Source organism: Stegastes partitus, unplaced genomic scaffold (assembly GCF_000690725.1).
Source record: "Stegastes partitus isolate 25-593 unplaced genomic scaffold, Stegastes_partitus-1.0.2 Scaffold1231, whole genome shotgun sequence".
Lineage (NCBI taxonomy): Eukaryota > Metazoa > Chordata > Actinopteri > Pomacentridae > Stegastes > Stegastes partitus.
The window spans coordinates 43073-60240 of record NW_007578962.1 but is presented as its reverse complement, the minus strand read 5'-3'; the positions used below and the strand labels follow the sequence as shown (position 1 = coordinate 60240).

The 17168-nt window shown below is 41.5% G+C and overlaps 1 protein-coding gene across 1 annotated transcript in view; it reads left to right on the top strand.

Annotated features, from left to right (window-relative positions):
- The first annotated feature begins 1967 nt into the window (after positions 1-1967).
- The window catches only part of LOC103369045 (copine-3-like), a 24668-nt gene continuing 9467 nt past the window's right edge, over positions 1968-17168 (top strand). Inside the window, exons 1-16 of the mRNA XM_008297642.1 lie at positions 1968-2139; positions 4363-4511; positions 4914-5093; positions 6513-6587; positions 6685-6756; positions 6864-6944; positions 11882-11971; positions 12816-12914; positions 13153-13239; positions 13351-13410; positions 13492-13625; positions 13871-13925; positions 14059-14110; positions 14827-14960; positions 15998-16234; positions 16545-16652. Coding sequence (XP_008295864.1) covers positions 4380-4511; positions 4914-5093; positions 6513-6587; positions 6685-6756; positions 6864-6944; positions 11882-11971; positions 12816-12914; positions 13153-13239; positions 13351-13410; positions 13492-13625; positions 13871-13925; positions 14059-14110; positions 14827-14960; positions 15998-16234; positions 16545-16652 — 1596 coding nt within the window. The 5' untranslated portion in view covers positions 1968-2139; positions 4363-4379. The remainder of the gene's footprint in view (positions 2140-4362; positions 4512-4913; positions 5094-6512; positions 6588-6684; positions 6757-6863; positions 6945-11881; positions 11972-12815; positions 12915-13152; positions 13240-13350; positions 13411-13491; positions 13626-13870; positions 13926-14058; positions 14111-14826; positions 14961-15997; positions 16235-16544; positions 16653-17168) is intronic.

Here is a 17168-nt window from a genome sequence, read left to right as displayed (position 1 = left end):
AGGAGACATATCACCTCCATTCCTCCTAAAATCTTTGTCTTTACTTGTGCTCCTCAATCAATTAGAATATCATGAAAAAGCTTCATATTTTTCACTTTTTTGTTGATAATCATGGCCAACAGCTAAAAAGAAATATGAAGAAACATCTCAAAATATTAGATTATTTCCATTATAAGTTTGAGAAAATTACACAGTATACCTCTCCGTCTAGTATTCACACCACAATCACGAGGAGGACTGCTGACTTGAACGTTGTCCAGAATACACTCTTCACAAAGAGGAGAGGCCACAGAAGGTCATTGCTCAACAGGCTGCTGTTGACAGAGAGCTAATTCAAAGCAGCGTAACAAAAAGTAGACTGGAAGGGAAACGTGTGGTAGGAAAAGGTGCACAAGCAGGATGGAAAAGACTGTCCAGAAAAGTCGATTCAAGAACTTGGGAGAGCTTCACAATAAGTGGATCGAGAGCCTCTGGACGTCTTGAGGAAAGGAGCTGCAGCTGTCACATTCCTAACATCAAGCTACTCCTGAAAAAGAGACGTCAGAAGACTTTATCTGGACCTAGGAGAAAAAAAACTAGACTGTTGCTCAGCTGTCCAAAGTCCTCTTTTCATCTCGATAGGCAGCTATAGAGTAATTGTGCCCGTGTGTCACACTGAAGGTTTCAAATTTTAAATCCAGTATAACTTGGAAAATGTGCAAGATAAACACGTAGTTTATTATTACAATCAGATAGGAACCCATACTGTTTTTTTTAGTTGTTTTTTTTTTTGCCTTTTTACCTTCATTTGACAGGACAGTAGAGAGAGAGAGAGACAGGAAAGGGGGGAGAAGAATGGGGGAGGGACCTGCAGCAATTGGCCATGGGCTGGATTCGAACCCACAACCGCTGTGTTGGAGACTATAGCCCCAGTACATGGGTTGCCAGCTCAACCAGTTGAACTATAGCTGCAGCTGAGGAACCCATATTGGTGCTGTGACATTTAAAGTTGGATGAAAGGTCAAGGTCAACCTCAAGGTCATAAATCTTTGGTGCTAGTCCTATAAATAACAACAAAACACTTCCCCTCCATTCAAAATATCTGCATTACATGACAGACTGAGCTCTTGTTACATTATAGATCATTTTAAGTCAAGTTCATCCTCAAGTAGGCAAAACTGATCCCACAGAATCAGGTAAACATGCACACGCTGGGCAACTATGTCCCTCTACTGAGGGCTCTCTAGTTTTGATTTGTATTAGGAAATTAATCATTTGAAGTACTGGATTTCTGATTTTTGTGAGGTAGAAGCCATACTTATCAAAATTGAAACCATAAGAGTCATGACATATAGTTTACTTTGCCTGAAATTAATGCAGAATCTAGAAAATATCCAAAGTTTATTTATTTATTTATTTTTAATTAAATCCTTTTGAGTTTATCTTTTTGAATAGAAGAAAAAAAAAAACTAACTTTTTAAATCATTTGAAGTACTGGACTTCTGATTTTCATGAGGTAGAAGCCACAATTGCCAAAAATTAAACCAAAAAAAAGTCATGACATATATTTTACTTTGCCTGAAATTAATCTAGAATCTAGAAAATATCGATATATTTTTTTAATTAATCCTTTTGAGTTTATCTTTTTGAATAAAAGGAAATTTTTATTTTATTTTAAATGATTTGAAGTATTGGATTTCTGATTTTCATGAGGTAGAAGCCACAATTACCAAAAATTAAAACAAAAAAAGTCATGACATATAGTTTAATTTGCCTGAAATTAATCTAGAATCTAGAAAATATCGATATATTTTTTTAATTAATCCTTTTGAGTTTATCTTTTTGAATAGAAGAAAAAACTTTTTTTGAACGATATTCTAAGTGCTGATGTGATCATGGACACCACACAGCAGCAGCAGCAGCAGCAGAGGCACCGCCCGTTTCCCAGGCGGGGCGCGCTTCAGCGGGGGACGGGCTGCTGTCAGTGGGCGTCGCTGGTCATGCTGAGGGCAGAGCGTACACGGTCTACACTGCGGAGCAACAGAGGCCACACTTTCTCATTGGAAAAGAACCAAGTGACACTGGCAGCCCGGAGAAAACATCCCTAGCAGGAGCGTTTCCTTCCCCTCGAGTCTTGCAACGAGTCCCGCATCTTTAACGGTAAGCTCCAACTTCTGGCTAATGCGGAAGCTAACGCAGCAAACCAGCTAAGCTAATTAGTGTTCAGTTCATTAGCCCCCGTTAGCCTGCTGCTAGCTGGATGACGGCAGTTGGACTTTAGTTATCCGTTAGCTGTTGTGTTCCCCCACCCTCTTCTGCACCTCATTTGTGCTTGTTGTGTCATATTTTCCATGAGAGGCTGTTACTGGTTCACCAGACTTCCAGTAATAAAGGCTCAGGTGTTTATGCGGCTGTATAACACTGAACTCGTGAGCTACTTTAGCTAAAGTTGATGCTAATGTTGTGAAGTTAGCTGTAGTTTACACACTGTATTGATCTGAGCTGTAGGTGGGTGTGTTTACTGCAGTTGTGTAAAAAAAAAAACAAAAAAAAAGGAAAAGAAGTGGTTATCCAGTTTCTAAAAGTCTGCTGCTTTGGTCTGGATCAGCCACTCATGACATAGAAATAAACAGAGCTTTATGTCTGTACTCATAACAGAAATGTGTCTTTAAGAAGGTTTCAAGTTCATTGCATCTGAATAACTGTGCTAGAAAAAAAAAGGTTTGCAGCCTAAAGTGTAATCAGGCATGGCATTTTGAGTAATTATAGGCAAATTTAGGCTGGAAGTGTTTGGTATGTCTAATATCCTGGTTCAGCCTGTAATTAACATGATTTAATGATGGATTTTATATACACGTAGAAGAAATTATCTCTTATTCTATGGGCTGTAATCTTTAAAATATAACCCTCATGGATGAGATCGAGTCATTCTGATGCATTAATAATATTTCAGTCACAATTTATGAGCTGCAATCACATGTTGGCACATGGAAGATTGGTTGGGTTCCTCCTTTAGAGCTGTTCCAACAGGTAGACAGAACTGGATTGGTTATAATCTAGTTCCCAGAGAACAGACATAATAGTACACTGAAATGTGTAATGTCATTGTTGACTAAAGTAAACTCAGAGATTTAAGATGAAAACCTCTAAACAAAATCATTGCCTGCATCTTTTTAGTGTCTTTTATCCCAGTAGTGTTGCAGGAGTTCACAGTCACAGGATCCACACTCTTATGTTCACAGAAATAATGTCTGAACTTTAATGGTCTTGATGAAACATCTCAGCAAACTGCACATCCCAGTCACTTATGGCTATGTCAGATTTGTGCAATGACTTGTATCTTATCCCTGCACAGGGGTGGCATAATAGCCTTCAATGCCTATTTTTAGAATACAAAAGCAGACAGGGAAGGCATGATCTCAAGGGACTCCTCACGCCCTCACCATAAACTGTTTGAATTGTTTCTGGAGCAGTAAAGGAAGAACCTCCAGACTCATGAACAGCTTCATGCCACAATCTGTCAGAATGCTGAACTGCTGATCCAGATATGCAAACATTTAAATTGCTTTAAGTTGTTGGATCCTGAACAAACGCTCTCTCATTTTGCCTGTACTACTGTGTATGTACAGCAAAATGACAATAAACTTGATTTGATTTTGACTTGATCTGTTCAAAGTTACAGTCATTGCAGCCATATAATGAACTAAATGTGCATTTACCGCTGAGCAAAACAGGCAAGTATGAATTTAAGCCAAACTTAAGCCCTGAAGAAGGTACGAGCACAGACAACAACTTACAGCTGCATCTCTGACTCAGGCGTGCACATAATCACTGTCAGCCCACTTGTTGAGTGATGAACTTGTTGTGTGCAGATGTCAGGTTGCTCACTCTTACAGTGATTGATTTAAATGTGTTTCACTCACGCCTATCTGTCTGTGTTGTTGTATACAGTATCAAGAAATCACTGAAAGATTTGCTTTACCTGTTTTCTGTCCTATTTTGTCGCTTGTTTGTGCCTTTTCTGCATCATTTCTGGTGGAAATGTCTTTATGTGTAGAAAAACAAGGTGACAATTCAAATATATAGTGAAATATAATGAAGTGAGGTTTTCAAGCTTTCAAATATTTACACTGAACTTGTTTAATAATATCTCTGCTGAGTCAACACACGTTTGGGGAATGATTTTCTCCTCTGGCGTATTTGTCTTGTTTTGTTTGGGGAAGTGACTCATTTAAATGTGTTTGTAGAACCTTTTTTACATCAATAATAAATGAATTAATTGTAATCCATTTATAAACTCTTGGGCTTTTATTACTTATATGTTTGGCAAGATTCAAACCTTTCTGCTTTCTTCACACCTGTCTGTCTGTGTTGTTTCTCCAGCTTGTTTCCAGTCAGACATGGCTGCCCAGTGTGTAACCAAGGTGGAGCTGACTGTATCCTGTCAGAACCTCCTGGACAAAGACATCGGTTCCAAGTCGGACCCTCTGTGCGTCCTGTTAATGAGCACCTCCGATTCCCAGTGGTATGAGGTCAGTGTAAAGAACAGATCTGGAATCATTAATATCAGATATTGGAAACTGTGGTAAAGGTAGATCGAGGTGAACTGGTTTATCTTAGTGTCGAGCATTCTGTAATCAGTCTGTGTTCCATAATGACATTTATTAGGTGAGGGAGGTAAAAATAGATGCCTGAGTAACCTGCCCTGCACTGAAAAGTGGATTATGTGGGATGTATGAAGTCACACAGGTGTGGACGGTTATGTCATGGCTGCCTCTGCAAGACAGGGTGTCAGTGCAGAGTTAATCATTAACCCAATACTTGAAAGTTTCCATTTCCTTTTCCATCGCTTCATGTGCGTCACTACAAACTACCATTTCCACTGTTTACGGCACTATTATCTCTCAGACTTCTGATTCATTTTTTCCCAACAGCTGGAACGTTCAGAGAAAGTCCAGAATTGCCTTAACCCAAAGTTTGCCAAAAAGTTTGTGGTGGACTACTACTTTGAAATGGTGCAGAAGCTGAAGTTTGGGATTTATGACATCGACAACAAGACCGTCGACCTGAGTGATGACGACTTCCTGGGGGAACTGGAGTGCACCCTGGGCCAGGTAAGGTTGTCCTCTCTTCTCCTGAGGCCAGTTCTGCAAAGTAAACTTAACATAACCAGGATATCGGTTCACTGTCTCACTTCAGCTTAATGACCTCAGCCACACTAAGTAGTCATACAGAGCTGGTTGTTAGCCTAGTAAGTCAACACAGGCTTTATGAACCTCGCATTGGCATTGGGGGCTGCAAGGTGGGTCGGTGGTTAGCATCATTGCCTCGCAGCTAGAAGGACGCTGGTTCGCGTCCCGGTGAGGACACCTGGGTGGAGTCTCCATGTTCTCCCCGTGCAGTGTGGGTTCTCTGGCTTCTTCCCACACAGTCCAAAAACACGTTGAGATCAATTGGTGATTCTAAATTGTCTGTAGGTGTGAATGTGAGTGTGCTTGGTTGTCTGTCTCTAAGTGTAGCCCTGTGATAGACTGGTGACCTGTCCAGGTGAACCTGCCTTCACCCTGAGTCAGCTGGGATAGACTCCAGCCCCCCACGGCCCTAGTGAGGCGGTGTATAGATAATGGATGGATGGATAGACGGGATGGCATTGGCATCAGATCATCAATCACATACACAAATAGTCTACACCTGTAATATTCTTACAAGCAGAACAAAAGATCAAACTGTTATCCTGAACAGTTTTCAGAAGTTTAAAGACTTAGACTGACTTTATTAATCCCAGAGGGAAATTCAGGTGTTACAGCAGCATGAATATTCAACAAAGGGGGTAAACAAAGCAAAAAGAAAACACAGAAGGTATAAAGGTATGGAACACAGGAAGTCAGGAGGAAGAAAAATACTAACTGTGTGAACCTACAGGTGAATTGGCCTTTTATGATCGCTGCCCCTTCATGAAGTGACAAGTAGATCTGACTGTAATCACAGTTGTGTATTGCATTAAATGTGCTTCATAGCTGTAGCCTGTTCTTATGATGTGTAAGATATTCTTTTAGCTGCAGTGTGTTAATATTCAAACCTGCAAACCTTATAAGGTCAAGAAGGTTTCAGTGCTTTAATCAGTCTGTTAAGGGTTATATTGTCATCCAAAGGCCTGTAAAAAAAAAAAAGAATTTGCTTTGACGATTATGTAATTAATAGTGGGAAAGGTTTTGTTTCCTCGCTTTTATAATCAGCTGAGTACAGTTTTGCAGATACAACAGTGATGGGGCGCATCCTGTGCTGTAATGAGACACCTCTGTTTACCATGTGGCAGATGAAGCATTATGTTTTCTGATAAACATTTCCAGGTTGGACGCTGCCAGTGTAATTTGACCGCAGATGTAAATTTTGTTAAGGATGCCATTTGCCTTGTTGTCTAGGGGCTGCTGTGTTGCTTTCATCTTCTGTTCTGCTGGCTGAGCTTTTTCACTCCGCTGCTTTTTGCTGCAGCTGCTTTTCTCTGTGAGTGCTGACGTTTGTATTTACTTTAGGTTGTATCCAGTAAGAAACTGACCAGGCCGCTTGTCTTGAAGAACAAGTCTCCAGCAGGAAAAGGCACCATCACAGTGAGTGGCGGAGAAAAGTTGTTGTTTGGTGTTTATATCCTGTTTATTTTTTTGTTTTGTTATCGGTGTTATTTGTTTATCTTTTATTGGGTTGCAGATCAGTGCAGAGGAAATAAAAGACAACAGGGTGGCAAATTTTGAGATGGAAGCTCGGAAGCTGGATAACAAGGTACGAGTGATTCTGCTGAAGATTTTACATGCTTTCTTAAGTTTTTATTTATTCGGATTCATTGTACCTGATTACTTAATAACAATAATGTATTTATTTTCACGCAGGATTTCTTTGGGAAGTCCGACCCCTACCTGGAGTTCTACAAGCAGACCGCAACTGGATGGCAGCTGGCTCACAGGACAGAGGTACACACACTTTTATAAATGACAGTGCTGCTACTGGTTGTGTAACAGCTGTGGAACAGCATGGCTAAATATTACAGCTCTGCAGGAGAGGTGGATAAAATCAGAATCAAATTAAGTTTATTGTCATTTTGCTGTACATACAACAGTCGTACAAACAAGATGAGAGAGCGTTTCTTCAGGATCCAGAAACTAAAAGCAATTAAATAAAGAAGTGTTTGCATATCTGGATCAGCAGTTCAGCATTCTGACAGCTTGTGGCATGAAGCTGTTGATCATTCTGGCAGTTCATTCCTTTAATGGTCCAGAAACGCTTTCCTGATGGCAGCAGTTCAAACAGTTCATGGAGAGGCTGTGAGGAGTCCCTGACAATGTTCAGTGTTCTGCTTCTGCAGAGGCTCTGGAAAAGTTCAGAGCTGTCTGTCTGTCTGCATGCCCTCCAGCTGTATGTCCGTCTGGGATGCTGTCATGGAGCCATGTTTCTGTTAAAGCAGACACACAGCAGTCCCTCCACTCTCTGCGGGTTTCTCTCAGCAAACGTAGCTCGTCCAGCCTGTTGTGGAGGGAGCGGACATTGGAGAGCAGGAGGACGGTCCTGCTGGTCTGGAGGGGTTAGCCTTTAGCTTAGCATGGATCCCGGCTCTCTTCGTCCTCCTTTGTTTACGTTCGTACTGTTTGCGCTTCCTTCTCTCTTGGGTAACTGCCGGCGTAGTCTTCAATCGGACTCCGTGTTGGTGTAGTATGTCCACATCACAACTGATCGCCGCAATTTTTGCAACGTTCGTTGTCCTGATATTCAGCAAAGTCTCGCGGCTGTAAGTTTTGTGGAATGAACGTCTGGGATAGAAAAGACACTTTAACTCTCGCTGTCTCCTGAAGGAGCCGCTGTGTCCATGCATACCGCCAACTCTATGACAACAGTAACAGTGGATAAAAAAAATAAAAAAATTCTTCTATGTGTTTTTTCCCCAAACTGACCTGTGCTGAAGGAGGAACCACTGGTGGCCCAACTGTTTCACCACAGCCTTTACATAATACGGCATGTTGGGCCAAGCTCACATTTGTCTAATTAGGAAAGTTAGAATGTTTGAATGGGTGCCCTCTGCAACAGTAGATTCTGTAACTCCCTTCCTGTACTGTTACCAAACAGCTGCACCGACACACTCTCCAAAGGAAGCCAATTAGATTTTACGAGCACATGTTCAATCTGGTGTTGTTGTTGTTGTGAATGAGGAAGCAGAGGCATAGCATTTCCTGGTGTGAGTGAATTAGAGAAGTCTCTGGGTTGTTATAAATCTGATCACTCAGATTTGACAGGGAAGTTTATGACCTGTTTGTGGTTGTTTGCAGTGTATTTATATCACTGTATTGTCATTTACACATAGAGAGATTTCTTGTAGCTGCTGTAGTGATGTTTCAGCCCCTGAGCATCAAGAAAATACAGGTTGCAGCATATATTGCAGTTGGTCACAACACTGCAGTAATCTGTGTAGTGTGTTGTATTTCTCAGCTTCATACCGGTACGAGATGTAAGAATATAGAAGGAAACAGTTCAGCTAATCAGATCTACGCAGGGCGGTTTCTCATCAGCAAAACAACTGTGGTGACAGTAACTGAAAATAGCTTTTGTACAACAACCCCAACATTGCACCGCACATCTGATTTTAAACCAGGCATGTTGTTCAGCTCATTTAATGAATCGCAAACCTGTATGGGATGATAAACCTTCTTTATATACCTAATATTCTAAATGTGAAGTGAAGAAAGTAACATGCTGTGAGCTTCTGCACGTTGTTGTTGTGCTGCTGCTGATGGAATGTATTTCGGTATGCTGTTGGCGTGTAAACAGGTTTTTCAACTAGTTGCTATTAAAGTCGTAAACGTCAAGGGACGATGGAGACGTGGGTAGAACACATACCGTATGGGCGCATGGTCTTTGAGCAGCAGATTGTCAGAACATTAGCTGCATGTCGGTCCTCAGTCTCTCTCCTGCACGTCCACCCCGTCTCCCTGCTGTCCCTGACAAATTCATGACCAAAATGCCCCAAAATACATCACCGAATTCATTAAGTTGTACTCCGGTTAGTCCTCCTAGACGGCTTATGCTCTCATTTGGGACAAAGTAAGAACTCAACAGTGAGGAATTCATACTTTTTGTTTTCTTGATGATGCTCCCTAGTTTGGAATTATTTCTCTGGAATACGGTTTGTCAGCAATCACACTGCAGGAGTTTGTGGTCGATTTACGCCAGTTTAGCTCCTCTAACGTTGTCCCAGCCATCAGCAGCCACGGGTTCTTCTGAGCAGTTGCCTAGAACTCTGAAACTTACATCGACTGTAACATCGACAAAGCGGGAGAAGGCTACAAAAAGATAGCACAGCGTTTTCAAGTACTGATTTCCTCAGTTCGTGATGTAAACAGGAAATGGCCGTTAGCAGGAACAGTGGAGGTCAAGACAATGTGTGGAAGACCGAGAAAAATATGAGAGAGAACTGCTCGTAGGATCGCTAGAAAAGCAGAACCCCTGTTTGACTGCAAGAGACCTCCAGGAAGCTTTGGCAGACACTGGAGTTGTGGTACACTGTTCAACCGTTCAGCCACACCTTCATGAAGGAGTCATCAGAAGAAAACCTCTCCTGCGTCCTCACCACAAAATTCATTGTCTGAATTTTGCAAAAGAACATTTAGACAAGCCTGATGCATTTTGGAAGTTCTGTGGACTGGTGAGGTTAAAATAGAACTCTTTGGCTGGCATGGGGGTGGATTGGTTATGCTTTGGGGTTGTATTGCAGCCAGTGGCACAGGGAACATGTCATGGGTAGAGGGAAGAACGGATTCAATTAAATTCCAACAAATTCTGGAAGCAAGCATAACACTATCTGTAAATATGCTGAAGTTAAAAAGAGGATGGCTTCTGCAAATGCATAATGATCCTGAACACAGCTCAACATCCACAATGGACGAGCTCAAGAGGCGCAGGCTGAAGGTTTTGCCACGGCCCTCACAGTCTCCTGCCCTAAACATCATCGAAAATCTGTGGATAGACCTTAAAAGAGCAGTGTGTGCATGACGGCCCAGGAATGTCACAGAACTGGATGAAGGAAGAATGGGCGAAAATCCCTCTAACAAGAACTGGAAGACTCTTGGCTGGCTACAATAAGTGTTTACAAGCTGTGATACTTGCCACAGGGGGTGCTGCTAGGTATTAACTATGCAGGGTGGCCAAACTTTTCCTTTTCTGTTATTTTTAAAAGTGTGAAAGATGAAAATACAAAATGATTTTGTTTCAAATCTAAAGGGAATGTGTCGCCTGTAGCTTCGTGCCTTTTGGAGATCATTTCATCTTTTGCTTGCTCAGTTGTTCACATTGACAGGAATTTTGACTTATTTTGTTTTCTCTCACTGCAAAGTATTATCGGCAGTTTCTCACACCACAGTCTCCAGTTTGTTTCCATTTGCTTCCACATGAGATTGCATGAGGTGGTGCACTGCTCCCTGCCTGCCTCCTCTGGCCCAGTATTCCTCATAATAATCTGTGATGCATCATTATTTTCAAATGTGTGTGAATGTGAGATTAGAGAGAACAATATCTGTTGAGTTTGTCATGCAACCCGATTCCAAAATCAGTTTTTGATGCTCCTGTAATGTGAACCGAGCCTTAGTTAGTTCTGTGTCAACATAGACGAAGAACTAGTTTCCATACATCCAATCAGATTGCCTAATTTTAAACCACATCTGCAAAGTGGCAGCGTCACTGTTCCGTCCGTGAAGACAGTCAAACCACTAACAAGAACTTAACAACAACCCACGTTAGCTCACTCACCGAACTATTTTGTTAGCCACAAACCTCCAGCTTTGACTGAGCCACAAGACAAACATTCTTCTGGGAAAGGTTTCACCACTCATGCCACTTTGCAGGCTCAGTAGTGATTGGTGCTCACCTGCAGCGTGTAAACGTACCTGCAGACATCACTTGGGTCTGATTGGACTCTGAGATGGTCTTCAGTAGAGCACGCTGTCTGCTCATGCTTTGTGCAAGCGTGTTCACTTTATCTCTCCTCTGCCAGGCCTCAAAGTGCCACCGACATGAACCTCCAACCGCTTCAGCTAAAAAGGAGCATTTCTGGTATTTCCTCAGAGACACTTTGACCTTATTTTAAAATGCAAGAAGTGATGATTAAATGTGGTTTCAGTTAGATTTAATATATTTTGTTCTTGATGGAGAATTGTGCATTTGTCTAATTTTCTTTTATTTTTTTTTAACATTTTATTTTTATTGTTTCTTTTTTTAAGAACATGTAGCAAATATGAACAAAACAAAACAAAACAGAAAAAACCTCGAAAGAACAAGAACAGTGGATTGCCACGTCTCTACAATTTGCTCCCAAGTTGTCATCAGTTGTCCTTATGCTGTCGTTGTTTAACACGCCACTTCTCCCGTTTTTCTCGACATAGTTCTTCTTGAGTTCTTGTCTTATGGGTCAACAGTTCCCTTACATGTATCTCACTCACAGTGTTTTGCCAGTCCTGCTGTGTTGGCGGATCTGCTTTATACCATTTCCTTGCTGCTAAGATAATTTTCAGTAAATATCTGTCCTCTTTTATACAGCACTGCCTGACTTGTTTCCCAGATACAGTAGTACGCATGACTTGGGTTTATTATAGCCCAGAATTTGAATGATTATCTGATCAAGTGTGTGATTTTTAGACAAAACCAAAATACACGAGAGTGGATTACATTCATATTTCCACATTTTCTCCAGCATGGCCGTGGTACTGATGTGTGTTTATTTCTGATTCTGTGTGTGATGAAGAATCTAATCAAGTTCTTCCAACAAAATAATCTCCAAACCCAGTGATGATGTGGGTGTCTGCTGTGTTCGCCAAATATGCAGCCACTCATCTTGCATTTGTCTAATTTTCCTTCACTGTGTTCTCAGGTGGTGAAGAACAACTTGAATCCAACATGGAGGCCATTCCGAATCCCCCTGCAGTCCCTGTGTGGAGGAGACATGGACAAACCGATAAAAGTAAACGTCAACCACTCACAAATGTACAACGTGTTCAAACTGAGACTCACACCTGCAGCCACATTGGTTTAATCCAAACAGCGCTGCGTGTTTTGATGACACAAGACAAACTTTAAACCAGAAAAAAAAAATTGGTTTTCATTCAGACATCTCCAAATGTATGAACTGATCATAGTGTATTTAGTACGAGCTTGACGATATATATATTTTTTTTAACTTCTGAAGTGAGCATGTCAGGAAGGAAGCAGTTTCCCACCATACAGGACAAGTGAGTTACCCAGTGCGTCGGTGTTTGTCTTTTTCATCGTACCATCACTTTACTGGGTGGAGTGCGTGTGAATGTCTCAGCGGGGCCCTCGGCTGCCCAGGTTTTCTTCATCCAACCTTAGCATAGAAACATTTGTCTGGATCTACACATACTCATTTTGTTTCCAGCTTCTGTCTTGTGCACAAGTATTACAAAGACTTGTGTTTCAGATCTCACTTTTGCACGTTGTCTGTTTTTTCTTCTGTTTTCTGACAGTTCACTCTAATGGCAAACACCTTCTCTCATTTGCCTCTAATGGTGTCTAACAGTGCAGATGGTTTTGGTTTTATCTGCCTGGATTTTTGTAATTTGCCTCCAATTCCAAAAAAAAGGAAGTTTATGGAATTTTGAGGTGACAGTTTTCATTGAGACTATTCCTTTAAAAACTGTTCCTAGCAAAGTTCATGAATTTTTTATTTTTTTTTGTAGTTTGGGTGAACTGACACTTGAAGTAGATTTATTATTCGCCTGCAGTGTGAATAAACTATTTCTGTGTTTTCTCTGCTCAGCTACAAATGTTTTTTTACCTGTGTCTAGGTTGAGTGCTACGACTATGACAGCGATGGCTCACATGATCTTATTGGAATCTTTGAGACCACAATGACGCGCCTCCAAGAAGCATCGCGGTCTTCTCCGGTACGAGTATGTGTGTGTGCATTGTTTGAACAACCAACAATATTGTAAACATTAAGCGAGATGCTGCTTATTTATGCTCTACTTTATTTTGTATTGTTGACATGCCGTTTAACTAGTCATTGTAAATTAGTCTGGCTAAGAGCAGCGACTAAGTTGAAGCAAAATTTGCAACACAGCTTTTGTTTTCATGGTATTTTGGCTTTGACGAAGAGCTTCTGGCTTTGCTGTTTTTTTGCAGGCAGAGTTTGAATGCATCAACAGTAAAAAGAAACAGAAGAAGAAGGGCTACAAGAACTCTGGTATTGTGAGTGTAAAGCATTGCCAGGTGTGTACGTTTTTATTTTTTGCAAAATATGTCACTTGAGAAGCAGCAGTATGGATTTGATTTACACATGTTGCCAGTTCTCTGCTATAAGACAGGTGGCTTATCTTTTAGGTGGTGAAGGAGTACACCTTCCTGGATTATATTATGGGAGGATGTCAGCTCAACTTCACGGTGAGTTTAATGCCCATTTTTATTTGTTTGCATTCTTTGTCATCTATAAACCTGACAATATCTGTTATTTCCACACATTAGGTGGCTATCGACTTCACAGGCTCCAACGGGGATCCCAAGTCTCCCCAGTCTCTGCACTACATCAGTCCTCAGGGTGTTAACGAGTACCTCTCCGCTATCTGGTCTGTGGGCAACGTCATCCAGGACTACGACAGGTTAAGTTTCCCATATACAGAGTTAACGTGTAAACAAGTTCCACGTTCTTGACCAATTCTTTTTGAGATGTCTTCATGACACATGATCGATTCCACAAGACATAACTCCCATCTAACTTCATTGCTGACTGTATGAACCTTCTGGCAGCCACAGCTGACACGTCTTTGTGTACACTGTGGCTGGAGTTTGAATGACTAAATATGATGTCAGTCATCTAATCGTATCATTTACCTTTTGTGTGTAGTGACAAGATGTTTCCCGCCTTTGGCTTCGGGGCCCAGATTCCGCCCTCGTGGCAGGTAAAGCTTGCATTTTAATATGAGACGACAAACACCTTTGAAAGATAAGCTTTGTTGTTTCGTTCGTTATCTGGTTACAAGGTCATTTAGTGGTTTGGCACAGGAAATGATATCTGATGGCAATGTGTTACAGGTTTCCCACGAATTTCCTCTGAATTTCAACCCGTCGAACCCGTTCTGTGCAGGTTTGTTGATGGATCACTGGTTAATTTAAACCTTCAGACAGATTTAAACTGCTGATGTTATCTACAGTACACTTGTGGGTTAATGTTAGAGGTCGACTGGTTTTCCAGGCCTGAAAGAGTTGCTGATTATTGGTGATCAACACCGGCTGATAACCTAAAATATTTGGACCCAGTATCCATTAGATGTCATTCATAACTAGGGTGACTATAAGTAAATATGTAAAATAGAATTAGAAGTGATTTAAATTCTCTCCTCTGTTTATGGGGGATCGGTTGAGATTGATTAGTTTGTCTCCAGCTTATCCTCTCTGTTTTCTTACTCTTTCTCTGTTCTATCACTTTTATTGTCCATCTCTTAAAGCATTACAAATTATTGTTTTTCTAAACTCTGTTTCAGGGTAATTTGTCGCTGCCTTCTAATTTAGCCTCAGCCACTGTGAGCTTAGCTGATTCCATGTTTATGGCAACGGCTTGTGCTTTTTGTTCAGTTTTCGTAGTCTGTGCTTAAGAGATTTAGAGATTTCTAAGATCACAGAGTCCTGAGACCTTTAATTTATCAATAATCGCTCAATAAAAATACAGACGATCTGAAAAATGCAAACACTAATCCACAATAATCGGCCAGTCTAATCATCGGTCTGTCCCTGTTTAATATGTTGTAGTGCTCATGTTCCAGTGTGTGAGTTTAATCTTTACTACGTTGATTGTGTGTGCAGGCGTTGAAGGCGTGGTGGACGCCTACAGGGTTTGTCTGCCTCAGGTCAAACTCTATGGTCCCACCAACTTCTCTCCTATCATCAACCATGTGGCCTGCTTCGCCAAACAAGCCCTCCAGCAGACCACTGCATCGGTGAGTACTTGTCTGTACAGTAATCATATCCTATATTTATCCCTGGAGCTAAAGACTAATGTAAAAAACAAAGGCAAATGCTATCCTATCAAATGATGGAAGATCTAAGTAGTCGGGACTGTTTGAAAAACAAAACAAGGTGCAGCACATGTAGCTAGCCCCTTTAATGATCAAGATAAGAGCTTAAAAGTAAAGGTCGTGAAACTACAATGAAAATATCCTTGGACTCAATTATGGAGACAAACAAAGATAAGGCTGTAAAAAGCAGCTCCACTTCTCTGCTACAACATCACATCTGAAGACTCTCCTTGTAGCTGCAAAGGCAACAAACAGAAAGGGGAGCAACACCACGGGAAATATAGAAACTGTGCCAATGAGAACAGACTCCCACAAAGGGATGTGTGACAAATAATCTGTGAACACGTTACCATGTATATCCAGGACTTGACTACAGGTCAGGTCAGGACATGGCAGCGCAGTCCCCAGTTTATCCAGTACTCATCGTTACTTCTGCACTGCGTATTGCACAAAGACTTTACTCACAGTAAACATTTTGTTTCGCCACATTAAACAGGGTGGGGTTAAAAGCCTTTCAGTGCCAATTTAATGTATAATCCTTACAGTGCAGCAAATAATTTGATAATAGCTTGATTCAGAGGAACCGGATTATTAGGATATGACCACAGTAATTAGTTTTCAAGCTATTTCCAGATGCCAGGTCCATAGTGATCAGAGTCGTATGCCTATGAGGGAGAATAACTTGAATCGTATGCTCAACAATTATTGGATTTATCTGAGATTTTGTGAACACCGGAGTGTAATTAACTTCTTAAATGTGATGAGCAGCATCAGGGCTGGATGAACTGATCTTTCAACAATACATTGGGATTTGATTGGTGATCTTTGGCCAGTATCCCTCAAGTACACATTGAGCATGCCAAAATGCACACTGTGATGTTTTGAAATGCTTCTAACATACAGCTCAGACAACTAATCTACTGCTGCTCTACAAATGTGTTGTCGCTGTCCTCCTGAAGCAATACTTTGTCCTTCTGATCATCACCGACGGAGTCATCACGGACATGGATGAGACACGCAACGCCATCGTCAACGCCTCTCGCCTGCCCATGTCTATCATCATAGTCGGGGTGGGAGGGGCGGACTTCAGCGCCATGGAGTTCCTGGACGGAGACGACGGCCGTCTGCGCTCTCTGAGTGGCGAGGCTGCCATGAGAGACATTGTCCAGTTTGTGCCATTCAGGCAGTTCAAAAACGTAAGTCACAGTGAAAACGCCGGACACCCTTCCATTACTCCTGCTTCATATGAGATTTGTTTTCTGTGATTTCTGCTGATTTTTCCTCAATACGCCAACCCATTGCTATAAAAAACTGCATGCATTCCAACCTCTTTCTGAGCATTTCACTGCGTCATCTTTGGGTTGGTTGACGTCAGGATTATGAACTAAACGTAGTAAAGCAGGTTCTCCTTATAATTCCACTACACCTGTCCAAGCTCTGGGATTCCCCCACCCTCAACTTAAATCTCACTTAGCTTATCTCTTTGCCTTGTTTATTTCTTTTCAGGCGCCCAGCCAGGCTCTTGCCCAAAGCGTTTTGGCCGAGTTACCTCAGCAAGTGGCGTCCTTCTTCAGTTTATTCAAACTGAAGCCTCCCCACGATCCCAATGCTTCTTAGGGTACCCCAGATATCATATTACATAAACCCCACCATCATCCTAGCATTCTGCTTCACCTATATGACTAACAGCTGCATGAACCACCACATGTAGTGATCTCTATCTTAATGTTAATGACTGTCCTCCTTCCTACTTTTCTAACTTTGTTTTGCTTAAGATTCTTCATCAGTGTCAAAGTGAGAGTGTCCTTTCAGACTGAGGACCTCTGGCACTGATGAACAATCAAAGAAAGGAAAACTCCTCTGTGTTCCTTAAATGCTGCTAAAGTGGCACAAAGATCAGCCACGACATCACAGCTACTGACCGGTGAAGTGATTAACATTGATGATGTTGTTAAAATGGCACCTGTCAAGGGGTGAACAGTCAGAACAAATGGGCCGCATAAGGATCTGAGGATTCATGGCCGAGGTTCAACATATTACGAGGAAAACTCGGCCCTTTATCCATGTGGGTGTTACTGTGACAAGTACCACCTACCTAAACAATGTGACACACTCCTTCATGGCAGCAGT